The following is a 24,984-nucleotide window of genomic DNA, read 5'->3' on the forward strand; positions in this document are numbered from 1 at the left end:
CAGCTCTTCCACTGTTAAGGTCCATCTGGTGGCTATATCCCATTTTTATGTAGGAGAAAATTCAGGTTCACTAGCCGCTTCTAGGATTTTTAAGACTTTCATCAAAGGCACCTTTTTGCTGAGACCTCTGATTAAGCATCCTTCCCCTCCGTGGGATTTGACCTTGGTTCTTCAGGCCTTAGTTGCGCCTCCATTCAAACCCGCAGCGTTAGTTGATTTAAAATTCCTGTCGTGGAAGACAGCCTTCCTGGTCGCCATCACCTCAGCTAGGAGAGTGTCTGAACTTCAAGCCTTGTGTATGAAATCCCCATACTTAATTTTTCATAAGGATAGGGTTTCTCTAAGGACAAATCCTTCTTTCCTCCCTAAAATTGCTTTGGAGTCAAATATCACTCAGTCTATTAATCTCCCAGTCTTCTTTCCTAATGTTTAAAACAAGGGGGAATACAAGCTTCATTTGCTGAATGTCCACAGACAGTTGCGCTTTTATTTACATAGAACTAAACCTTTTCGTAAGTCTGATCAGCTATTTGTTTCCTTTGCCAAGTCCTTTTTGGCGAAACTAGTTTCGAAGGTGACTATTGCTAGATGGATTTCAGCTTGTATCCTGCAAGTGTACAAGGATCATGGATTACCAGAACCAGGCAGGGTTCATGCTCATTCTACTTGCTCTATGGCTACTTCTGCTGCTTTCTGTCCAGAGTTTCTCTGGATGACATTTGTTCAGCAGCTACCTGGGCTTCCTCTCACACTTTTATTACTCATTATAAGTTGGACATAGTATCTAGAGGAAGGGCTTCTTTTGGTTCTGCAGTGCTCTGGAATATCCTTCCATAAGGGGCCTCCCAAGGTCTTTGGTAGTTGGGGACTCTGTTCAACAGGTTGATGATCAAATGAAGTTAACTACTTCAGATATGGAAGTTATGTACTCACCATAACGTTCCCTCTGAGTAGTTAGACTTCATTTGCCATCAGCCTTCCCTCCCTCCTTCCCCCTGACCTTAGTGGTTTACGATAATCCTTGGACTCAGACTTACTGGGTCTTATGAGCCTAGTCTGTGTGTTCAGGTCAGGTTATGTCTCTTGGGTTGATGCGTGTCACGTTGTGGGTGGCAGAATCGATCTGAGGGTTGGAAGGAGGTTGCACTGTAGTTTGGGTAAGGGGGAGTAGATTGGAGCTCAGATCTTAGCTTGGAAAGCTGTCGGCTCAGATCCATATCGGATCCGAAACCCACAGGTTGCTGACAAATGAAGTCCAACTACTCAGATGGAGTGTTATGGTGAATACATAACTTCTTTTTATCAGACATGACTTAACATTCTCAAACCCATCACATGCAGTCAAGTACAATATGTAGTGCAACTATTTAACTAAAACTGCTTCAAAGCCAGTTATTCGTAGACATAGTGCTTGCATGGTATTTCTTAAACTGTCTGAATTCCAGGATTTGTTGCATTACTTTTGCTTGCTGGCAAAAGAAGACAATAAGCATATTTTTTTTAATTGCCTTTTCTACCTCTATAATACTGTCTTGAATGTCTCTGTAGATTTTCTGTCCATTATCAACTCCGGTAGTCCATTTCATGGGTCCACATCCCTCTCTGTGGAAGTAGTTTTGGAGATCAGGTAGTCTTTACAATTAAATATGGGCATGCATTCTCAGCTGTATCAGCCTCAAACATCATCAAATTGCAGGTCGCCAAAAGTATTGTGTGCATAACAGAATAATAACTTTTTTATATTCCTAGCTCACAATATGGGAACATCATTATGTCATTCTAACAAAATCATGTCTTTCCATCCACCATTCAGATTCTTTCTCTGTATCACTGAATGCCAACTCATTTTCACAGGTGAATGGTGCCAGATACCTACATTTTACCATCAGTAATGACGATAAACAACAACAGAAGGAAAATTGCGAGTCTACTTTTTGTTTTATATTCCACCCTTATATATTCTGCTTGGGTTTAATTTGCTCCAAGTTTTAGTAGACCTATCTGATTTGCTTTGCAGATGTGTTGCAGTACTGGGGAGCAAAATGGAAAATACCCTTTAAAGTGCATTTTGGTCTCTCTCTCCAACCGAGTACTATCTTGCAGTTAGTGTATATCATTAAGTGGCTGTGGACAACAAAGTCATACCTGTAGAAGAGGCAGGTAAAACAGCTGTCTGGGGTATTTTAGGTGTCTCTCTCCAACTGAAAATTTCCCTTTTTACTTCTCCGCCATTTTATGTTGCAGGGTATGGTTATGTTGTATTCCATGATGTGTATATCTGAAGCACAGGATATTTCCTGTTTGAGCAAATACTGCTATGCATTTTTAATGTGTGTGCATCTAAATTTAATTTTATTTTAAGAAAACGATACTGTCTACTTAAGTCACCAGGCCTTTTCTTTGAAATGGCTTACCAACAGTATTAGAGCTTTAGAGATGATGAATAATTGTTTCTTTCAGAGCCAGTCATGTTGCTTCAGTAGTTAGACGTACCGTCATTTATAATTATTTTTTGTTACTTTAACTATTGCTTATTGTGGATTATGTTCAGAAGCCTTACACATTTACTTGTTATACTGTTACTTATCACATATTTGTTCTTTTGAATTCTATATAATTTTCTCAGTCATATTTTAAGAGTAGAATGAATAAGGTGTTTGCTGTAGGTGAAGTGAGTATTTAAAAATATGGTACAGTACAGTTGAGTCAAATGCTTTTTATCATATTGAAGAATGCTGCTGCAGCTGATAAGTTCATAAAGGTATAATAACTCTGAGTACCTGTGTATATAGAACACGACATTATTTTGTATAATTGGTTATAATGCAATAAGTAGTCAAAAAGTGCCTTATATGCAATACTTATTGGAGGGTCAGATCTTGAAACAGCATTCTTACATTTACAAAATAGGAATAATTTCTGACCGTAATGCCAGTAGTTTAGTATTGCATTAATGCTTTTTATACATTTCCGTTACGCATTATTGTTACCATTTTATTCTATTAAAACCAATGGCATATTGTACCGCCTATGTTGTAGCAGGCACTGCAGTGGCAGTATTTTCAGTATGTCTTCTTCATGTTCCTATGACGCTTTGCCCACATTCAAACTTGTTAGCTTGCTTTGTATTGCCCAGGGATAGTGTATGCTGAAAGAAAATGCAGGGTGGGTTATCAGTATATTTTCATAAAAATGGTGATTGTAGAGACATTCTGTTAATTTTAAGTGGCTGTGGAACTTACTATAGAATACATTTGCCAACATTGTTTAATTCTCTGTTTTTAATAATGTTATCTCATAACCTCTTGGTGGTGTTTTATGTCATTTGTGTTTATTTTAACAGGACTGTAGTATTTTCTACACAAGGAGATTTTGTTTACCTTGTGCAAAAAGCGCAATACAGGATTTCCCAAAAGAGTTACAACATGAACTGGAAAAACGAAAACTCTCTCAGAAGACAAAATCCTCCAGTTGAACAAAATGAAATGTAAAGAATGATCGAACCAACTCCATTTTTTAATCAAGACAGTTATATTTATGAAGTGAGATTTGGAAACTGATTAGAAGAAAATGCTTAATGCTCTGATACTTTTTTAAAAATTATTTTTATTTTTTTTAGCTATCATTCTGTTCAGGTCAGCATGACATGGTTGAAACTGCACATATGGTCGTATGGGAGCGAGAGAGAGAAAGACTGTATGCGGCATCATTTTTCTCAGTACATACCTCTTTAAAATGATAGGCATTGTAATGTCAGCTAATAAAAAAAACATTTTCAAACTCTGAAATGTACAGTAAGAACCAGTATTGAAAATGTGAAATATTCATTACAAACTTACTAAATGTATGTTTTACAGTTCTTAGAAAATATGTTTAAAAATTCATTTTTCAGATTATAAAAAATACATCATAAAATATGTTCAGACTGGGTGAATTAAAAATGTTACTTGTATAACTGTAAATCATATTATTTGGAATTTCGTACCTGAAATGCTGCTCTTTCCCAGTAAGAGTTTATGTTCTGTATGCTCACTTCTTACATTGGTTTTGTACTAGTTGTACAAAGCCCTTGTATATAGCCATGGCTGTTGGACAACTTCTTAAGAGCTTCTCAGTCCTCTCAGTAATTGTTATTCCTCATTGGCATACAAGTAGTACCTTCCACTTTTTGTTTCAAACATTGTTAATAAAGTGAACAGTGAACTGTGATTCTGTGATTATAGTAAGGTTTGTATATCACATGTAACATTGTTTTGTCTTCTCACTCTTAATTTTAGATCTTGGTTAAAGGTACATGGTAAGCAACAAGTGAAAAAAGATAAAAGCAAACATTGCAAAGCTGATCCTTCAAAGGAGGAAACAAAAAGAGTTAAAAAAAATCAAAACTGCAAAATCTCCATTCCAGCACTAATTTTGAGCACTGTAACTGAAATTACTCCCCAAAACAGGGATATGCAGTCAGTAACCTGTACAGCTCACATTTCCCAGGTGCTGACATAAGATGAGATCTTGGTGGTGCCTTCATCTATATTAACATAATTTCTTGGTGGTGCCTTCATCTATATTAACATCATTACCCACCAAGCTCATATGAAGTACAAGGATTTAATTCAGTGTTTACAATGCATTCATAGCTTTATCAAATTTATCTTCCATCTTATGTAGCCTTCCTCTGAGTGTAAAACCTTTGCTAGAGAGTGCAATAATATAGTACAAAAAAAAAAAAAAAGATCGCAACAGCAGGGACTTACATTGGTACTTTTTGTTGGACCAACATCAGTGTGTGAATAGAACACAGAGATGGAAACTTTTGTTGATACTAGCAATATTCAAGAGGGCAAAGTGAAAAGAAGGATGACTCCTTTCTCTGATTCTTTTAGCAAAGAGAAAGATTTTTTATTTGATGCTAATTAATTATTCCTCTCGAGGTTTCAATCCTTCTACCAGAGGATATTTCTTTCTTGGATGTCTTATAGAGAGAGAGAGAGAGGGACAGGTGCTGGTGTTCCCATATTTAGGGTAGACAGGATTAATATTACCATTGCTGTACTTTATGGCACATTTCAGAATAAAACCATTTTCTTTGGTGCAGACAATCCTAGTTTGATTAGAGGCTAATTGCATGTAAGAGCTGGCAGGGAAGGGATGGAGTGAGTGGCCACTGCCAGCTGATACTTTTTGGAAAAGGGAGGTGGCTCTTCCTCACTAGTTGGTTGACACCTGGTATGAGCACTAGGTGTTGCACCAGTGGAGGACATGGGCAGCCAGTGTTCACAACATTTATCTCAGAGAGCAGGTGGTGGTGTGCTTTCCAAGGCCATCAGCAGCTGTGTAGCTTATTGAGATGGCAAAAGGGTAGGGGGGTGACCACAAAAGGAGGATTAGGCTGCTGTGCAGGACTTGCAACCTGACCGGCTCTATACTACCTGTCACCTTAGAGGAACAATTGTGCCAGTTGGACTACCTTCACAGCAGCGAATCATCTCTACAGATAGCACAGATTTGTCCATTTTTATTTCAACTGGCTGTTTGGTGCTCATATAAGATTAAACTCTGCTTTTCTTATTGCTTTTGAAATCTTACAGTGGCAGAACTAAACTTGAATGTCACTGGGGTGGGCTAGGTAAAGCTGGTGAGACACTGTCTTAAAAGAAAAATTAACTTGATATCCAAATTGTTGTTTTAAGTAGTTCTTGATCTTGGGATGTCTAAATCTAAATTACATCTGTGGCTAATAAATACAAGTCAAAGTGTAACTTTTTGATCTAGAGGGTCTTGTCAGTCAAGGACATTTTCTTCCAGTCATTGAGAAACTTCTTGGACTGGTCAGTAGTTTTTAACTGTTCCTTTTTCTGTTAGTTCTTTGCCTTAATTGTGACAGTGAAGAGAAGGTTTTGAAAAATATAGCTTCATTTGTGATTTGTTTATATATTTCATGTATTTATATTTGTGTATATACTTTGTTTGTTGAGTCCCTGATTCTAAGTTCATTTGTCCCAGATTTTTCTCATCAGTTGGTTGAGATGTCTCCAAGAGTGAGTGTTTTTTATGGAACAGAATTTCTTCAGATACCCCAATGCATCTTAAGCCACAAACACAGCAATTAGACAATTGTCATAACTAGTGGATCATTTGATATTGAAAGAGGCTGTACAGAAAGTAGCATTAGATCAGAGGTCATTCTTTTGTTAACAAGAGTATTTTTAATTCTCCAGAAAGACAAGTTTTAGATATAGCAAATCTATACAATTTCATAAATACAAAATACTTTAAGATGGAAACCTCTTTCATTGAGCAAAAGAGGTGCACTGTGACAGCAGATATGAAGAACATCTGTCTTCATATTTCAGTGAGTCCCTCTCTGTAGTACCTCAGTGAGTCCCTCTCGGTAGTACCTCAGATTCAAAGTAATGGAACACCATTTTTAGTTTTCAGCACTTAGATTTTGAACTATTCACAAATCCCAGAGTTTTTACCATATTTTAACTGCAATGTTTATATACCTCTAAAAGAAAAGCTGCCATTTGTGTCTGCATAATTATTTGGTACTGACAAAGATGAATTTTAAGTCAACACACACAGTGGCAACAGACCCCTTTGATATCAGCACCCTGTAAAAGCAGTCATAGTGTTTGTTCTGTTGAAAAATGTTTCTACTAATGAATCAAGGAGAGATCGGGATAGTATAGACAAAATTCACCCACCAGTAAACAGCACAACAAGATAGCTGCTGAGAGCTCTGGAATATTTTTCTTGTATTTCCGTAATCTGTCAAGCAAGGCTTCACATGATTGATAAAGGCACATTCTGTCTCAGAAGTCTTAAGAAATTAACCACAGGGATCAAGTAAAGAATTTTTTGCTGTTCCTCATGAAGTGGAAAATAATTGCCACATTAAAGCATATCTTTTTGGAAAAAAAAACGTAAAGAAAATAAACCAAGCCAATCAGTATAAAGCTCCTTACTTATTTAATACTGCAAATGCAGATAGGTTAGGCAATACTTAAAGATCAGCTGCTTTTTATAATTTGTTACATCTTGATAAAATAAGAATAGCTTTCTTTTAGTAAACTTATGTTAAAAAAATATACCTGCATGATCTCTAACACCCCACATTCCATTACACATTCTCAAGCAGTATAGGTACTGCCTAGTAATTTCTAGCTCTCACCATGGCACTGGGCACCACTAAGAACATTTCTGGAAAAACAATTCTGACTTCACCTTGCAAAACTGAACTATAGTAACTTTTTGTTTGTTGGCTGGCATAACCAGTGTATCTTTTTGTATTAATTTCACCCATGTTGCATAAAAATGTCTTGAAGACATTCAGTTTGAATAGCATATATGATTCATATTTGAAAAACATTTTTAAACTCCATTTCACCCTTGCATAAGAAAATAAATAACATTATAGGCACATCCAAGTCCTGGTGTCATTTGAAATTAAAAGTAATTGATGTAAAGCACATTAGGACAGAAGCTACAACTGCAGCATATTTCAGAAAAATGTCTGCACAAGCCATTTTGAAGCTGCAACGTGGATTTCTAAACACACATTCATAAAACACTAAATGGTGGGTGCATTATCCAGAATAGGCTAGGTTGTGACACAACTGTAATACAAGAATCTTTGAAATTGTTCACTTCTGCAGGGTACAACATATAGCCCCATCTTGTCCATTGATAACAGGGATGTATGGTTTTAATGTGTGTAAAATCCTCACAGTCTAGTTAAGTAATTTATTGTAGATGGGGAATAGTTCTGTATAAAAGACTGTCCTGAATGAGGAAGATTTGAAGTTAGTTACTTATTTAGATAGACCATCATCAAGTAGACTAGAGGCTCAACTGGCCCTGTTAGTTGATATGGCCTGGAGACAAGTCACAGAAGGAGTTTCCTGGAGCTGGAAGGAAGGCCTAACCAAGTCCTGCAGCCATAACGTTTTGTTACACTGCCTCTTTGCTGAAAAGGCTATGTCTCTCTAAACTATAATCGGTAAAGTTATCTCTGATGACTGTGAACCATGTATAATAAAGTACTGTAAATAGTATTAAAAAGCCTAGTGAACTGTAGTTTAATTTCATCATTCAAATAAAAGTGTGGTTATTTTGTATATCTGAATCGAGCATATTTTTAAGTCTTTACTCTCTCTCTCTGTGTGTGTGTGTGTGTGTGTGTGTGTGTGTGTGTGTGTGTGTGTGTGTGTGTGTGTAGATATATATATATATATATATATATATATATATATATATATATATATATATATATAATGTATGCATATATACACTGTTGTGTCTTGAGGTCCCCTTAAGATAACCATTATGGAATTTCATTCAGAGTGTATTTTTGTTTTCATCATTTGTTTTTATTTTACTGTACAAAATTCCACATATTACAAATGTTTGACTTCACAGAACACACACACTTTATGACTTATTTCTTGACTTAAACTTGTCGCAGCACTATACAGGTTTGATGCATCTGTGACCAACTTTAATTCTCTAAACTTACTTCATTAGAATTCAATAACTCCAATTTCTTTTCAGTCTCATTCATGTAAAATGTTCAGACCAGACCTTCCTTGCCTTTGCCTCTGGCATTGCTCCAGGCAATCTTCTTTCAGGCTTCTTGGTTCTTGTGTACTAGGCTAATGGCCCTGATCCTTTACAAGTCTAGCCCATAGAAGTGCCCTGGCATTGTGCCACTCGATGTTATTTCCCAGTGCCTCTATCAAGCAGAGCCACTGGAGTGATCCCCAGGGTGAACTTTCTATTTCCCATCCATTCATCAAGATTTCTCTTGAAGAAGGCCAGTGAGGTGCTCTGCTTGACATGTATGGGAGGTCTATTCCAGAGCATGGGCAGTCTCTGGTAATGAACCTGCCCCTCCAGCATGTTCTGTTGATTGCAGTAATTAGGTTGAGGTCTCTGGAGCATGTGGTGTGGAGGGATTGGGATTTCTTTAGATGTAGCATTTCTAACAGAGCTGGGTCAGACATTGCTTTGTAAGTCTTGCAGAGATTGCCTCTTCATAGACGTTATAAGACAGAGAATAGCTGGAGTTTTTTGAGTCTGTCCATGTTGGTCATGTGCTTAAGGCCTAGGATCCTATTTGTGAGGTACATTTGTGGCCTCCAGCAGTTGCAGGTGTCTAGTGAGGTATATGCCAAATGGGGTATTATACTCTATGATTGGTCTAATGAGAGAAGAGTAGAGAGAAATTATGACCTCTTTCTTCCTGGATGCAAAACCCTTGGTAATGAGTTGTGCCACATTGAAGGACTTTCTGACCACAGTGGCAATGTGGTGGTCGAAGGAGAGGTTGCTGTCAACCTGTGTCCTCAGATCTTTTACAACACCGTCCGTGTTCAGTGGGCTCCCATCAATGTGGTAATTAGTGGGAAGTGAGTTTTTCCCAAAGGGGATGATGATGCATTTTTTGGCATTAAGCTTAAGGCCATGGTTTCGACACCAGTCATTGGTCTCACTGAGGCCTTTCTGTAGGATGTCTGCATCACTTGGGGAGTTAATGGCTCCCAGCTTGCAGTCGTCTGGGAATTTGGTCAGCTGGAGTCCCTCCATGTTGGCCTGGACTTCTGAGAAGTAGATGCCAAACAGAAGAGGACCCAGGACCGATCCCTGTGGGACTCCACTTTTGACTGGTCAGCAGTCTGACTTGGAGTCTGCTACTTTCACACTGTGGGTTCCATCTGTGAGCCAATTTGCAACCCACCTAACGATATAGGGGCTGATGCCTAGTTTTGTGAGTTTATCAATAATTCCTGAGTTAGGAATGGTATCAAAGGCTTTGGCCAGATCGAGGTAGGCTGTTATGAACTGCCTTACCCTCATCCACAGCTCTGGTGACTGACTCAAAGAAGTCAACCAGGTTGAGCAGGCATGGATCTACCTTTCACAAAAACAAATTGTGTGGGATCTAGAGTTTGGAGATTCCGTATATCCTTGTTAATTAGGTCCATGATGATACGCTCCATAGCCTTACATATCAGACTCATCAGGCTAATGGGGCAATAATTTCCAGGGTCTGTAGTCACTCCTCCTTTATGGAATGGGATGACTGCAGCAGTGCGCCATTTGGTGGGGAAAAAGCCTGAGGTAAGGATGTAAGTGAACAGGGCACACATATGTGGTGCCAGTTCACTTTGTAATTCTTGTAGAACACAGCCAGAGATATTGTCAAGTCCCATGGAAACTGTATTCTTGGCCTTGGGCAGTCCAGCATTAACCTGTGTTGCAGTAATGCTGGGTGCCTGACATTCTTCCGGTATTGAGATTGGCCCTTTGGGGGGGGGTAAAGTTGGCACTGAATCTGTCAGCCAGTATGTTGGCAATATCTGTTGGGTCTCAGTATAGGAGGTACCATTGTGCAGTAACTCAGAGCTAATCTGGGTATTGCCATGGAGATTCTTGATATAACTGTAGAAAGCTTTGTGGTTGTTTTTCATGTCTGCCACAATTCTGCCTTCATAGCTGGCTTTGGAGGTTTTGATGAGGGATTTCAACTTTTTGTTGAGGCTAATAAGGGAACTTTTCCAGTCTTGGGACTTTTCTGCAACAGTTTCTTCCTTCTGTTGTAGATGTTTTTAATGGCAGGGGACCACCTGATTGGCTTCCTTTTTTTGGAGGAGAGCATCTTGGTTCTGTTTGGTATGGCTAGTTCATGCATTTATGTACGTGTTTGTACAGTGCATTGGTGTATGATTCAGCAGTCATGCATCTATTTTCCATTTTCATGGGTGCCGTGAAGTTAGCCATCTCTGTTTTTAGGAGTCCAAAGTCAGCTTTGGAGAAGTTTATCCTTGTGGATTCCTTTGCAGGGAGTGTGGGTGAGATGTGGATTTTCATGGTGATTAGTTTGTGGTCAGATCTAACCAGGGGGGAATTGGCCATTGGTGTAGAGCAGTGGTTGCCCATGTTGGTAATACCCAGGTCAAGGATGTTGCTTCCTCTAGTGGGGATAAGAATAAGCTGGTCCAGGGCATTGAAATTGATGAATTCCAGGAAGTGTTGGGCCAGTGCATTGGTGTATGCGTAGTTTTCCCATTTTTTCCCTTAGAACAGCTCTTCTTGAACTGTACTGCTAATCTAACCAGCCTATTCTCTAACTAAAAAGTTCAGCTCTACTTGATTCCTACGTAGACTATTCTCTATCTGTAAAGCCTAGCACTTGCTCCTACAGTACTTTTTACTCTGATATAGCACTTTTTATTATACATAGTACCCCACCGGCCAAAAAACACCACATCCCCCAAAGTCTTTTTCAAACTCATCTACATACAGTTTTTGTCTATTCCTTCTAGCATGGCGATGGATCAGTTGCTAGTGTCCTCTCCTGGTCAGCTGGTGAATCTGGGAATATTGAGGCAATGTTACAATTGCCTCATGTACACTGACAACCCTCTCCTTCTCCCACAAAACACAAATACATGCGAGAGATGCAAATATATAGCCAAACTGGAGGCTGAGCTCTCTCAACATAGGACTGGTAAGACCAGTCAGGAGGAGAAGGTAACCACACGCACCACATACCCAGTCTCACATAGCACTATCACAACTTCAAATCATACACATAAACACACAAAGACATACTCGGAGGCTCTGATCAAAAATCTACCAAAACAGCAGAGGCCGCCAAAGCAGACACCCAAACAACTGCCTCCACAGGGCACAGCACATGCAACACATAGACCACAGAGTCAGTGTGCCAAACAGTCACAGCCCTTAAGGCCAAACACAATGCCAGACACACTCATCATAGGTGACTCCATAGTCGGACACACTGACGTCCCACTCACCAGATTGAGTAAGGAGAAGGTCACAGTAAGCTGCCTATCGGGTGCTAGAATCCGCCACATAACGCAAGCACTCAGGTCACTCAACTGCAGGTACAAGTATGACTCATTCATTGTCCATGCTGGTGTGAACGACCTGAGACGTACCTCCCTGGACTACATGAAAAGAGACATAGAGAGCTCTCTGATTATGTAGCCCAGGCAGGTATGACCCTGACCTTGAGAAGTATCCTACCCTCACCAAGAATGATGCCACAATACGAAGACAAGATGATCAGCTTTAATAATTGGCTTAAACTATGGTGTCATTCAAAGGGGATCCAATGTCTGTCTGCCTGGGATGACATGCTGGACAAGCCACGCTGCTTCGCAAGGGACGGCTTGCACCTGTCACCCCTGGTCTTCCGGATTTTGGCAAAGGCTCTTGCCACCCCCATTGTGCCTTTTTTAGGCAGGGCTCAAATTTTAAACCGACCACCCTAGAACACAAAAAAGGAAAAAACTAAGGGTAATGCTGCTCAATGCCAGAAGTCTCAACCTCAAGATGCACGCACTCGAAGCCCTTCTCAGTATGGAGAACATTGATGTCTGTGCCGTGACTGAAACCTGGTTCAAGGCTCCTGAGAGCACCCTGGCACTATCAGGTTTTACCTCATATCATGCGTTCCAGCCCCAAAATCCGGACAACACCAAGAAAGGAGGGGGGGTGTCCATATTCATCAAGGACACCCTCACCTCAAGGTTGGTGGCAACGCACGATGCATCGGAAACCATCCAGGTACAGTTAACCGTAGACAAGACTGCACTGCAGTTTGTAGCCTGCTACAGGCCACCCTCTCAAACTCAGGAACCTCACACAGCTTTCCTGAAAACACTGGTGGGGATAAATATATCTCCAAACACCATCATACTGGGTGATTTCAACTATCCAAATATAGACTGGGATCACTACTCAAGCCCCGACACTCTAGCCCAAAGGTTCCTAGAGTTCATAAACTCAAATGCCATGGAACAACTAGTCACCATCCCCACAAGAGGAGAAAACATACTAGATCTCATCATCACAAACATGGGGTCACAATGTTCAACACCAGAAGTATACCCATCATTGGTGAGATCAGATCATAAACTAATCTCACTGGAAGTCCACATCCCACCCCCACTCCAGATAAAAAAGACCACAGTGAAGAACTTCTCAAAAGCCGACTTCACACTCCTAAAGACTGGTGTGGTCTCTTTCAAGGCCCTCGAGCCAGCGGAAACCATTACTCAAACCGCTGAATCACTTACAAATGCCTTCTACCAGCACCTCCAGGACTGCATGGACCAGGGAATCCCAAACAAAACAAAGACTCTTTGTACCAAAGGCAAGCATCCAGTCTGGTGGGCCCAAGCCATAAACAAGCTTTACAACAAAAGGAAGAAGCTACTACAAGATAGAGCAAAATCCATAAAAGGGAGGACACCCCTGATCATTACAAGTAAAAAAACTGAGATCTCTCATAAAAGCATCCAAGGCAAATTTTGAGAGAAAAATCGCTAAGGACTCAAAAGACAATCATAAAGCCTTTTTTAGCTATGTTAGAAACCTGGGAGGAAACTCCCAGATATGCTCAGAATTAGTTCAAAATGACGTAAAAATCACTGAACCTACAGACATTGCCAACAATACTGGCTGACAGGTTCAGTGCAAACCCCCCCCCTCCCCCCAAAAGGAGAGATATCTATACCAGAGGATTGTAGTCCCCCAAACATCTCAAATGCTCAGGTGAGAACTGCTCTCTCCAAGGCGAAAAACACAGCATCCATTGGACCAGATGGTGTCCCCGGTTGTGTGCTCCACAAACTCAATGAGGAATTAAACCCGCAGCTAGGGCAGCTGTTTAATCTTAGCCTCACCTCAGGATACGTACCCAAGGAGTGGCGTACGGCAATGGTGGTCCCACTTCATAAAGGAGGTGCCTCCACCGATCCCGGAAACTACCGTCCCATCATCTTGACAAGCCTGGTCTGCAAAGCTATGGAGAGGATCATAATGGAACTCATAAATAAAGACATAGGGGACTTGCAGACTTTGGATCCAACCCAGTTTGGCTTTGTCAAGGGCAGATCATGCCTTTTAAACTTTGTTGACTTCTTCGAAACAGTCACCAAGGCCATTGACGAGGGCAAGGCAGTCCACACAGCCTACCTTGACCTGGCAAAGGCTTTCGACACAATACCCCACTCGGGTATCATTGAAAAACTCACTAGCTTAAATGTAAACCCATACGTCACTAGATGGGTTGCAAACTGGTTAAGTGACAGAACCCACAGGGTCAGAGTTGCTGGCGCCATGTCAGACTCCAAGCCTGTCACAAGTGGTGTCCCACAGGGCTCAGTCCTGGGCCCACTTTTGTTCGGCATCTACTTTTCAGAAGTACAAGCAAACACAGGAGGATTATGGCTAACAAAGTTTGCAGATGACTGCAAACTGGGCACCATAGTTGAAAACCCATCTGACACAGACATCCTTCAGAAGGGTCTCATAGAAATGGATAACTGGTGCCAGAACCATGGCCTAAAGTTAAACGCCAAAAAATGCATAGTCATACCCTTCGGGAAAAACAAGGTTACCCCTAGTTACCATATAGGTGGCAATCCACTAAGCGCAGAAGAGGTTATCAGGGATCTGGGGACCCAGGTTGACAGTAACCTTTCATTTGACACTCACGTTGCCAAAGTAGTTAGGAAGACCTTCTACATTGCCCACCTGATCATGGAGGGATTCACATCTAGATCAAGGGAGGTCATCGTTCCCCTGTACTCATCACTCATCAGACCAATGATTGAGTACAATGCCCCATTCAGAATGTATCTGACCCGACACCTGCAGCAATTGGAAAGGGCCCAAAAGTTCCTCACCAAAAGGATAAAGGGTCTCAAAAATATGTCTTATGCTGCCCGACTGAAGGAACGCCAGCTCTGTTCAGTCGCTTACCGTCTGCTCAGAGGTGACCTGTGCATGACATACAAGGCCATGTCCAACCCGGAATTAATGAACATGCTTCACCTCAAAAAATCTAAATCCATCAGAACTACAAGGGCAGGAGACTTAAACCTCAACACAGCTATTAATAGGACGTGCTGGAGGGACAGATTCATCACCCAGAGACTCCCTATGCTGTGGAACAAAATCCCGGTACCTGTGAGGCAGAGCACCTCGCTGGCCTTGTTCAAGAGAAATCTTGACCAATGGATGGGAGATCGCAGGTATACCCCAGGGATAACCTCGGTGTCACTGCTTGACAGAGGCACAGCAAAATAATGGGCATAGTATCCTTCAAACTAAAGGGGTGGCGAAAGCCACAAAACTCTGGGCTAGGCTTATAAATGCCCTAGGGCAGATAGCCTAGTATGAACCTATGAACCTATGGAGGGCCAGTTGAAGTCACCTAGTATGAATGTTGGGTTTGATTTTAATAGTTTCCAGGGTGCTTAGGAATGTGGAGTGAGAGTCTTGGGATATGGTTGGGGACCTATAGCAGGCTAAATTTAATTTAATTAAGATTAAATTTTAATTTAAAATGGGTGGCGAAAGCCAAACACACTCTGGCTAGGGTTATAAATGCCCTAGGGCAGATAGCCTAGTATGAACCTATGACCTGAATTGTTGTCTTACCAAATGTTAGTTGTACCTGGAGTATCTCAGATGTGTTATGCTGGGCTACTAGTCTGGAGGTGTGCATATCCTTTATGAATATGGAGACACCACCACCTTTGGAGCTTCGGTCCATGTTCTGGGGCCGAAAGGTATGGAATGAGTTATAGCCTGGTAGTGCAGGGTTGCTTTCTGCTGCTTTAAACCAGGTTTCTGTTACAGCATAAATGTCAATGTTCTTCATTTTGAGGAGTGCTTTGATTGAGTGCATCTTGAGATTTAGACTTCTAGCATTGAGCAGCATGACCTTCAGATTGCATTTATTTGTAGCTGTTATGGTGATAATTTTGTCTTTGGAACACCGCCTTTGCTTGGGTAGCAGGCTCCCAAGTGTGCAACTTTCCTGGACAGACCCTTGCCTGGGTAACAGACTTCATCCTTACTATTGTGGTCTAGACATTTACCTATTGTCCCACTATCATCCCTCTGGGAAGAGAGGCAAACTTCTGTGTTGCTGTCAGTCTCCACCCTGATATTATAGGAGCATTAAGGTTATTTAGGTTCATAAGTTAGTAGTAGGCTAACTGCCCTTGCGAGCCATTTTAAGCCTAGCCAATTATCCCTTGTGAGAGACAAACCCTGTACCTTGTGTTTGTAAGGCAAACACCTTAACCATTTGGCCACCCTCCTAACCCAAAGAGAACCACCGTATTCAACAGGATTTGAACCTGTGCGGGGACACCCCAATGGATTTCAAATCTATCGCCTTAACCACTCGGCCACGATTATAACACTTGCCTCAATCAACAGGTCATCACATTGAATGACAGGTCTTCCACTTCCATTATCCTACATAACTCTTCCCCCCACCCCAGATATGGATGTATGAGCTACACCACTGCACTGCCAACTCTCACAGAACATTACAGCTACACCACTGCATAATCAACTTATTCAGCTGAGCAGTCCAGCCATGTTCAGGTTGTTGCCCTACTGATGCACCAAGGATATGAGCACCTTAGCTACATAAATTAATTGTCCATCTAGCCCTCATCCATTCAATGTTGTCTTGATCTTTGCAACATTTCCTGGATTGTGAAGTGCTGAAAAAACAATTTTTAGTAGAAATGTTTCTGCATCTTTGACCACAGTGACTGCCAAAAGTTGGTCATATTTGGCAGACACCCTTTCCAAGTGCTTTTCATTTTTGAAGTAGTTCAAGCCTCCAATGAATATTTTTGCTTGTTAGTCTTTGAAAGACTTTTTTTTTTTCTTATTTGTCACCATTCCACATTTTATTATGGCAGCTTTTGGCCTTTATTTACACTTTAGTTTTATCCACTTGGGATTTTTCCTTTCTCAGAAACCAGTGTGGAAGATTTTCATGATAACCATTGTGACATTATTTATTAGCTAGATGTATAGTTACTAGGCTTGCAGTTCACTCTGCCATTGAAGAGCCAAGAGCCAAGCTCAATCTACCAACTATCCCAAAACACATTCTTGTTAAGTGATATGCTCAGTCATACAGTAGACAAGTGGTGGCTGAGGGAATCAAACCCTGGACTGTAAGAAGCAGCTTGTTAACAGCTCATAGTCTTAAGTGTCAATGCTAACTGCCAGACTTGCTTGGTTTTATTATCTGCAGTTTCTTTCCTTGCACACTGTACAGCAGCACTTTCACTTTCCTGGTACATCTTTAGCACTTCACTTTATTCCTGCATTTTGTTTTACTGCATTCTATTTTCCTTTATTCCTTATTTCCCCATTGTTTTCCCGCAGTCTTTATTAGTGTGTGCCTTGTTTTATTGTGTTCCTGTTACTGCATTAGCTGACCTTGTATTTGTATACAGTATATAGCCCTCAGCTAATTTTTAACAGACTTTCCATCTGAAAGAGATCTATGCAACATGTTTTCATTTTGAGCACTGGTATTATTGTAGCATGTTGAATTTTGCATTGGGGCTCTTCACTTGATATTTTTCTCTTTTTTTTTTTCAAAAAACAATACAGCACTGAGGTGTCTATCCCTCATTTGCTCTTGCTGTGAATTAATTCTTTATAACATAAATTAACACCTTTGTGGTATGGAATGTCACACCTCTAACAGCCTATACACATCCTTGCATTTCAGAACATTTTTTGAAAAATTAACTTAAAAAGCATAAGAAACAAAAGTAAATATTCTGTAAGCAATAAAAGCTATTAAAACTGTACAAATAGCAATGTTATCAGTAAAAAGTATTCATTACAGTGATTCTAGTTTGTTAATTTATTTATTTATTGATTGATTGACATTTGTTAACTGGGTTTGTCCAGCTGGGCTTGAGACCCATTTTCAATGGAGACCCAAGGAGAAAATCTCCCAACACATAAATTACAGAAATTCAAACTTTAGAATCAAAAATGTCGCTGAAGACTGTTGTACAAGAAAGTCAAAAAATAGAATAGCAATGCATGCAGTTTAGAATAAAAAATGTAACAGAAGTCTGTTCTACAAGAAAGTTAAAAAATAGAATAGCAATGCATGCACATATTTTTTTTTTTTACAGTGAAACACATATATTTACATATGTACAAGAAGAACTTTGAACAATAGTATTTATTTAGTATCTTTAGTACGAATCCAAAGTAATGGAGAACTTCGATAACAGGGAAGGGAGTGAGAGATGTATAATAGAGGGGCACTAGGTAGGAGTTTCACAAGAGCAAGTTTTGAAATTAATTAGATGAAGTTTGAGTTTTTCTTTAAAGTGAGATGGGTGGATGATGGAAAGTATATCTATTGGAAGTTTGTTCCAAGCTTGCGCAATAGAGTATTTATATAGGAGTTCGCCTGCATTTTTTAGGTTGATAGATGTGCAGTAATTGCTGGTTAGAGGTGCAGAGAGTCCAAGATGGAGTATAGATAGAGATGAAGGAAGAGAAAGCAGGACAAGATAAAGGCTTACAAAGAATAAATTGTAGCATCTGAAGTTGAGATAGTAGTAGAAGGTGGGGGAATTCAAGTCACTGGTGTAAGTTTAGGGCAAGGCAGTTATGTGAATTGTAAGGAGAGTTTGTGACAAACCTAGCTATCTTATGGTAGGTTTGTTGGAGTTTGTTCAGGTTTGTGATTTGAATGTTAGCACTGAAGCAGCATATAGTAAGGAGGTGAAGAGTAGACATGTGCAAGACAGAGTCTAGCATTTGTGGTGAGAAATTTTTTATTGTGGTATAGTAAACCAAGTTTCTGGTGTATCTTTTTTATACATTGGAGCATGTGAAGATTGGATTTAAGTTCATCATCAATGATGACTCCAAGGAGTTTTGTGGGAGTTTCTGGTTGGATTATAGTCTTGTTAGAGGATGTAATAGCAAAGGTGGATTTGTGGTGAGTGAGAGACCGGGGAAGAAGGAGTAAGAGTTTGGTCTTTTTGGGATTGAGGATAAGTAGTTTATTGGACAGCCACTGTTCTGTAGATAGAAATGCATGTTGAGTTAGTGTGGAGTTCAGAGATATTGTCAGAGGTGGAGATGAGGGTTAAGTCATCAACATATTGGATGAGGGGGATTCTTTACAAGGTATGTAGAGATCATTGGTAAAGACGTACAGGAGAGGACCCAGGATAGTCCCTTGTGTTACACCGGTAGGGACAGGTAAAAATGGAGAAGTGGAAGAAAGCCATTTGACAGATTGCTGCCTGCAGGGTAAGTAAACAAATTTAGATAGCAGTAGGAGATAGGAGACTATGTCAAAGGCTTTGGAAAGGTCAAGGAAGAGACAAGAAATTAGTTTGTTGTTATCTAGGGCCTCAGCAATGATATATGTGAAGGATAAAAGGGCTGTGGTTGTGCTATGGTTAGGACGGAAACTATGCTGAGTGGGAGTGAGAAGGTTGTGCTGGAGGAGGTGGTTAAGAAGCTGTGAGTGTATACATTTTTCAAGGATCTTAGTGAGGGGGGGGGTAGGATGGCTATGCGGTGGTAGTTAGATGGGTCTGTAGAGTTTCCACCTTTATGCAGGGGAATAGAAAGAAAGGGTTTCCATAGGGTAGGAACAGTGGATTCTTGAATTTATCTTTTGATTAGGCTAGATACTGATAGGCAGTGTAGTCAACAACAAGTTTGAGGAAGGTAGGAGGTAGGTTATCAGTGGAGGAGGAGCAGGGTTTAAGTTTTTGAAGAAGAGATCTAATGTAGGAAGTAGGAACTGGGCATAGAGAACAGATTATTACTTGGAGGGTTGGGAGGGAAAGGCACAGGAGTAGTGTTAGCATTGGTAGGTAGGAGAGTTTGGATGGTGTCAAAAAAGCATTTATTGAGGAGAGTAGCTGTATCTAGAGGGCATGTGTTTGGGAAAGGGCAGGGTGTTGAGGAGCAACTAGGAGAAAACATTTTGTTTAAAGTCAACCAAAATTTCCGAGGGTTAGATTTACTATTGAGCTGTGCAGAGTTATAGAAGGATGTTTTGTCATTGTTTGTTTTTTTTTTTTTTTTTTGTAAGATTCCTGAGATTCCTGTATTTATGTAGTAGAGGTAATTCCTTCATTTTAATCCAGGCTTCCCAAGTACTATCTCTTTTTGTGCAGAAGGGACCTGGTTTCTTTGGATAGCCAGGGAGCATCATTGGATTTTATTCTAATCTTCCTAGAGGGAAAGGAGTTAAGAGTCTTCAGGAAGATACTATTGAACATGTTGACTGCACCATTGAGAGGGATTTATCTAAGGATGGACCTGTCTATACTAGAAAGAATGGAGTTGAACTGAAATATAATAAAGTTAGGGAGTTTACAACAATCCCTGTAAAGGTGTGGTTTAGGAGGTTGGCTGGTGTATCTTAGGACAGTGGTGGGGTGATGGTCACTAAGGCAGTCCGGTAAGGTAGTGGGGTTGTGGTAATGGTGGGGAGAGTTAGTGAGTATCCAGTCTATTATGGAGCTGGAAGATGAGTTTTTATGGTGACGGGTAGGGAAAGATATCAGCTGATGGAAACCATGCAGGTTGATACTGAGTTAGTGCATTCATAGTCTTTACATAAATGCTGAAAAATATTATAATGCGCACAAACACAGAATTATATTTTTTGCTAAACCTTCACAAATTGTCATATCTTGGAAAATGCACCACCTAGACATATATTGTTACAACACTTTCATTAACCAGACATAAGCTTTCACATGACAGCAAGAAATTCCCACGTACATGTTTTGAGATACTTGCAGAAATGTGAAAACATATGCTTAATAATATAATTAACAGTATAAATGACACTGAACATCTCCCAAGATGTGCAACTTAAAATGCAAATATTAAGACAGGTTTCTTCAATAACATGTAAAGTTTCACCTGATGCCATGCAATAGTCACTTGGTTTTGAAGTATTAAGTACATGGAAATATTGCTTATTTTCAAAATTAGTAAAAAAAAACATCTAGGATTGTTTCCAGTATAGCGTGATATAAATGGACATTGGCAATAGAAAAATACAAATATGTGGCAAACTGTGACTGATTTATCTACTGCGGGACATCCTAAAGTAACAGTTAGTGTCATTTTTGTTAAGTCCATATCCTTTCTAATACTGACTACTGTTAGCTTGTAAGCCACTTAAAAGAAGCTAGACCCAGAAACGTTCTTAATACCGCAAGGAGCTATGTTAACTGGATGTATACAAAAAGGCATGTCATCCATTACTGTTATGGGCCCCTTTGGAAGTTCTAATACAGAGTACCTTTTATTTCTAGGCTATGCATAAAAGGGGGTATTTTCATTGCTAGCTGTGGCTCATTCCTCTAGAGGTACAGCCTTTACCAGACATAGTCTCTTGTATCTTATTCTCACTTCCCTGGAAGGCATCATTTTGTTTAGACAACTTTCGGTTTAAACAATATTGTAACTTAGGAACTCTTGTATCTGTAGACCTTCAAACCAGACACATACACAGGCTTTGCCTCCAAAGTACCTTTATGTTACAAGTCTGTTATGCTTTCCATCCAATGTGATTAATTCTTAATCAATTTTTTTGATACATTGTAGTTCTGAACCACCTTTTTTTGTTTCATATTTGGTTTAGTATGCTCAAACGTACTTTCACCTATGGTATCTGTTCCTTATGCACATCTGCATCATTGTGTTCAAACAGTCTTTGAGCAAGCCGTCTAGCTTCTGTTTTACTTTCCAACTGTTCAAGGTCAGCTATTGGCTCCTTTTTTCTTTACTGAAAATTGACTATCACACTTCTCTGTATTTATAAACCCTATTTCAAACACCACTGGTTTAATAATTCACTTTGCTCGCAGTAATACATTGGCGGTTGCTTTTGTTCATGTTTTGTGTAACCTTTTGTATATTTTGATTTAGTAACCGCACTTTTTAATTTTTCAATATCAGATTAAATACCTTCTGACTCAGCATCACTTTACTGTGTGTGATAGGAGAACCTTCAGATAAATATAATTGGATACTCCAAATATTGATCACTGCTGCAGTAGCCTTAGCTATATGGGTTATATCCTGCTAATGATATAACAGCCGGCCAGCTTCCAAAGCTTCAGGGCACCTTCAGTGCACCCAAACTGTCAAGCAGCTCGAGCTGAACTGAACACGAAGCCCTTCAGAGCTTTACTACTGACAAAGAGTATACTGCCTTGAAGCTTTTGAGTATTGACTGTTGGCTGATGTTTTTACTTTTCTCTTAAGGGAAGTTATTTTGAAGCTAGGATTGTTGGTTTTAATGGATTGCCTCGAGAGTATAATGTACTTTTGAAAGAAGCACTCATTTCTGTCAGTTTAAAAGTAGCATTGTCTAACCAATAAACTATTGTATATGGAGAAATTGTTTATTTTAATGTTGTGGGGCTGCTATAGTATTTGAAAGTGCTTTTAACTGTGTATTTTCTGTCAAAAAAAGTAATTTTTTTACTGCCATTGTTTTTCCTAGGATAATGTCATGAATCTCTGGGGTTGAGATCTTTTATGCAAGGTGAAATTACAGGAGAACAAAAGTGTTGACTCCCATTTACAGGATTGTGTTCTAGAGATGTCAATCTGAGACCTCAGTTGAAAGAGCTTTTCTTCCTCAGGAAAAAAAATAGATCTTTATTTAGATCTATTTCTAAGTTTTTCCTCTCAGAATTCAGTCACTGTGATAACCCTACACTGGTCCAGTAATCAAGGAGCCTCAATCCTCACCACTGGCAACAGTGAGGGATGTACACAATTGGAGGAGGACAAGTACACACACAATAAAGTACAATTTCCCTTAAGAGCACACACAGATCACAGTCAGTCTGGGGCTGGTTTCTCCCAATCCCCAATAAGACTCCCCACTGGCACAGCTATAGGACTAAGAACTCGGCTGAGGGGTCAGGCCAAGACCTCCAGCACCTTCTCTGTCCAACCAGTGCTTCTTGTCCCTGCCCAAGTAGCCGATACACACACACACACTTTGAGATTTGATTTATATACAAACATACACACACCTGGGGAAGGCTGGCACAGGTTTACTAACTATACCCCCTTCTACCCAGACTATAAGGTAGTTATCACTGCCACCAATCCCTCCTTATCAAATACTTAATGCCCTTTATAATCAGTGATCAATCCTGCTGTGTAATGTTACTGTTATCCAAATGGTAAGTGTGACCCAAGACTTGCAAGGATATTTAGGAGTGGCCTCTACAGTGTGACCAAATACATATGCAAATACTCGACTTTAAATATGTCTCACAAATATCAGCCACAAAAATAGGTTTAAATATATTTAATAATAAATAATAAAAGAACAAGTCAATACTCGATCAACACAGTAACTACAGAGTTCAGAATCACAGGAAATATTTTAAAACAATATTGCAGGACAGTCTCAAATAAATACAGAAAACATCTAAACTAATCTTTACTATATTCCTATCCAAATCTAAAAGAAATTATTTTTCCCTAGTTACTTACTATTAGTAAGGCAAGTGCAGCTGTTGATGATGAGTGGATGTTGTCAGAGCCAAAGACAAATACAAAATGCGCAGACTTTCTATGAAAGAGTTCTTAAGTTAATATCAAATAATCTGATGTTGTTAATCTTCATTCATACTATGTTCCTCGACTCAATTGGAGCCGACCCATCCTTGAGATTGTGAATGGTGTGTTGGCACTGTGACTCCTAGTGCGGTATCTGTTTTTTCTATGGTGGCATGTACGGTTCTGGTTGCTTTCACTGCTGCTAGTCCTCTTGTGGCTTCCTCCCTGGTGGTGGGTTCATCAGAGCAGGGTGTTACCCCAGTTCTGAGCTTGTCTTTCTCAGTTCCAGGCTCCCATCCCTCTTTGGGTGGGCCTGCTTTCCAAGTGATGGAGAGGGAACTCACCTCAGCAGGTTCATGGCTGGTTCCTTCAGTGCCGGAATGCCACATATATATGTCCTCTGAACTGCAGTGGATACAGTCCACTAGCCTAGGAAATTGAGCATGGGAACCTCAAGATACCCTACCACAGGGCACCCTTTCTTTGGTGTCCACTTCAGATTCCCCCACCGAGGAACTGCCCCATAAGAGATCATGCAAGAGGAAGCATGTGGATTCCCCTGAAGAATCCCTTACTGAAGATACAGACTATGATGAGGGGAAGGGTCCCTATGGTGACCCCCTGAAGATGTCTCCTTTGAGGACATACTAGAAATCTGAAAGCAGCGGGGAGACAGGAGCCCTCCATCCCTTCCTTTGAGGAGTCTGTATTCTTGCAGGTTTCCTGTACTCGACCCTCTACTTCCTGGGTGACCCCACCTGCAGATGATCTAGTTCAACTCATCATGCAGCATGCCTGAAAGAGCCCTGACATCACTGAGCCTATCCCCTGGAGACCGGACAAAATTCTCTCCCTCCAGATGATCACCCTCATTGGTCCACAGTAGATGTTATGTTGGTGGTGGCGGCCACTAGAAAAGAACTCGCCAAGAAGAATTCTACTGTCCCTCCTCAAACAGGGAGTCTTGGATGATGGACAGACTAGAGAAGCAGGTATATGCTTCATCGCCCTTTGCCATTCCGTCCTTGAATTACTTGGCACACTTTGCCCGTCTCCAGAGAGACCTGATTATGGAACTCAGAATCCCTAGCAGGAGCAGTATCTGATGAGGTACGTGACAAAGTTGCCTAACAGCTTCCCACCCTGGAATTCATATCTAATTCATCCATGCATTTGATTTCTCCTACTACTGAAGGGGGGGCTAGAGCAGCGGGTGCAGGCGTTGTAATGAGACGTCATGCCTGGATGTGCTTATGTGACTTTGAGGACCATTTTTAAGTCTTCCTTTGTCAACGCTTCCTCTCTTTTTGGCCAAAGGTAAAAAACACATTAGCCAGATGTGAAAAGGACAGCAAGACCCTGTCTGCCATTGGCGTGCATTTTCCACTCCCCAACAATCCTACTGTAGGAATCAGTGGAATTGAAAGATGTGGTACAGGAAATCCTAGGGTTCTTTCTGCAACACACGTGGTGAGTCCCCCCCATGGCAGAGGGGGAACTTATCAGGAAAATGCCCCTCTCGAGGCAGAG

At 40.4% G+C, this 24,984-nt stretch overlaps 1 protein-coding gene and 1 non-coding gene across 3 annotated transcripts in view; one reads left to right on the plus strand and one right to left on the minus strand.

Annotated features, from left to right (window-relative positions):
• The window catches only part of CDPF1 (cysteine rich DPF motif domain containing 1), a 160,729-nt gene extending 152,612 nt beyond the window's left edge, over positions 1 to 8,117 (plus strand). For both annotated transcript variants that reach the window (XM_044088262.1, XM_044088261.1), the window contains one exon: positions 3,344 to 8,117. In XM_044088262.1, coding sequence (XP_043944197.1) covers positions 3,344 to 3,475 — 132 coding nt within the window. In that variant the 3' untranslated portion in view covers positions 3,476 to 8,117. The remainder of the gene's footprint in view (positions 1 to 3,343) is intronic.
• An 8,046-nt stretch (positions 8,118 to 16,163) lies between these two features.
• Positions 16,164 to 16,250, minus strand: TRNAS-UGA. The gene has a single exon. It is a non-coding gene; the product is annotated as a tRNA-Ser (tRNA).
• Positions 16,251 to 24,984: the final 8,734 nt, after the last annotated feature.

Source organism: Protopterus annectens, chromosome 11.part0 (genome assembly GCF_019279795.1).
Source record: "Protopterus annectens isolate FY-2018-M chromosome 11.part0, PAN1.0, whole genome shotgun sequence".
Taxonomy (NCBI): Eukaryota; Metazoa; Chordata; order Ceratodontiformes; family Protopteridae; genus Protopterus; species Protopterus annectens.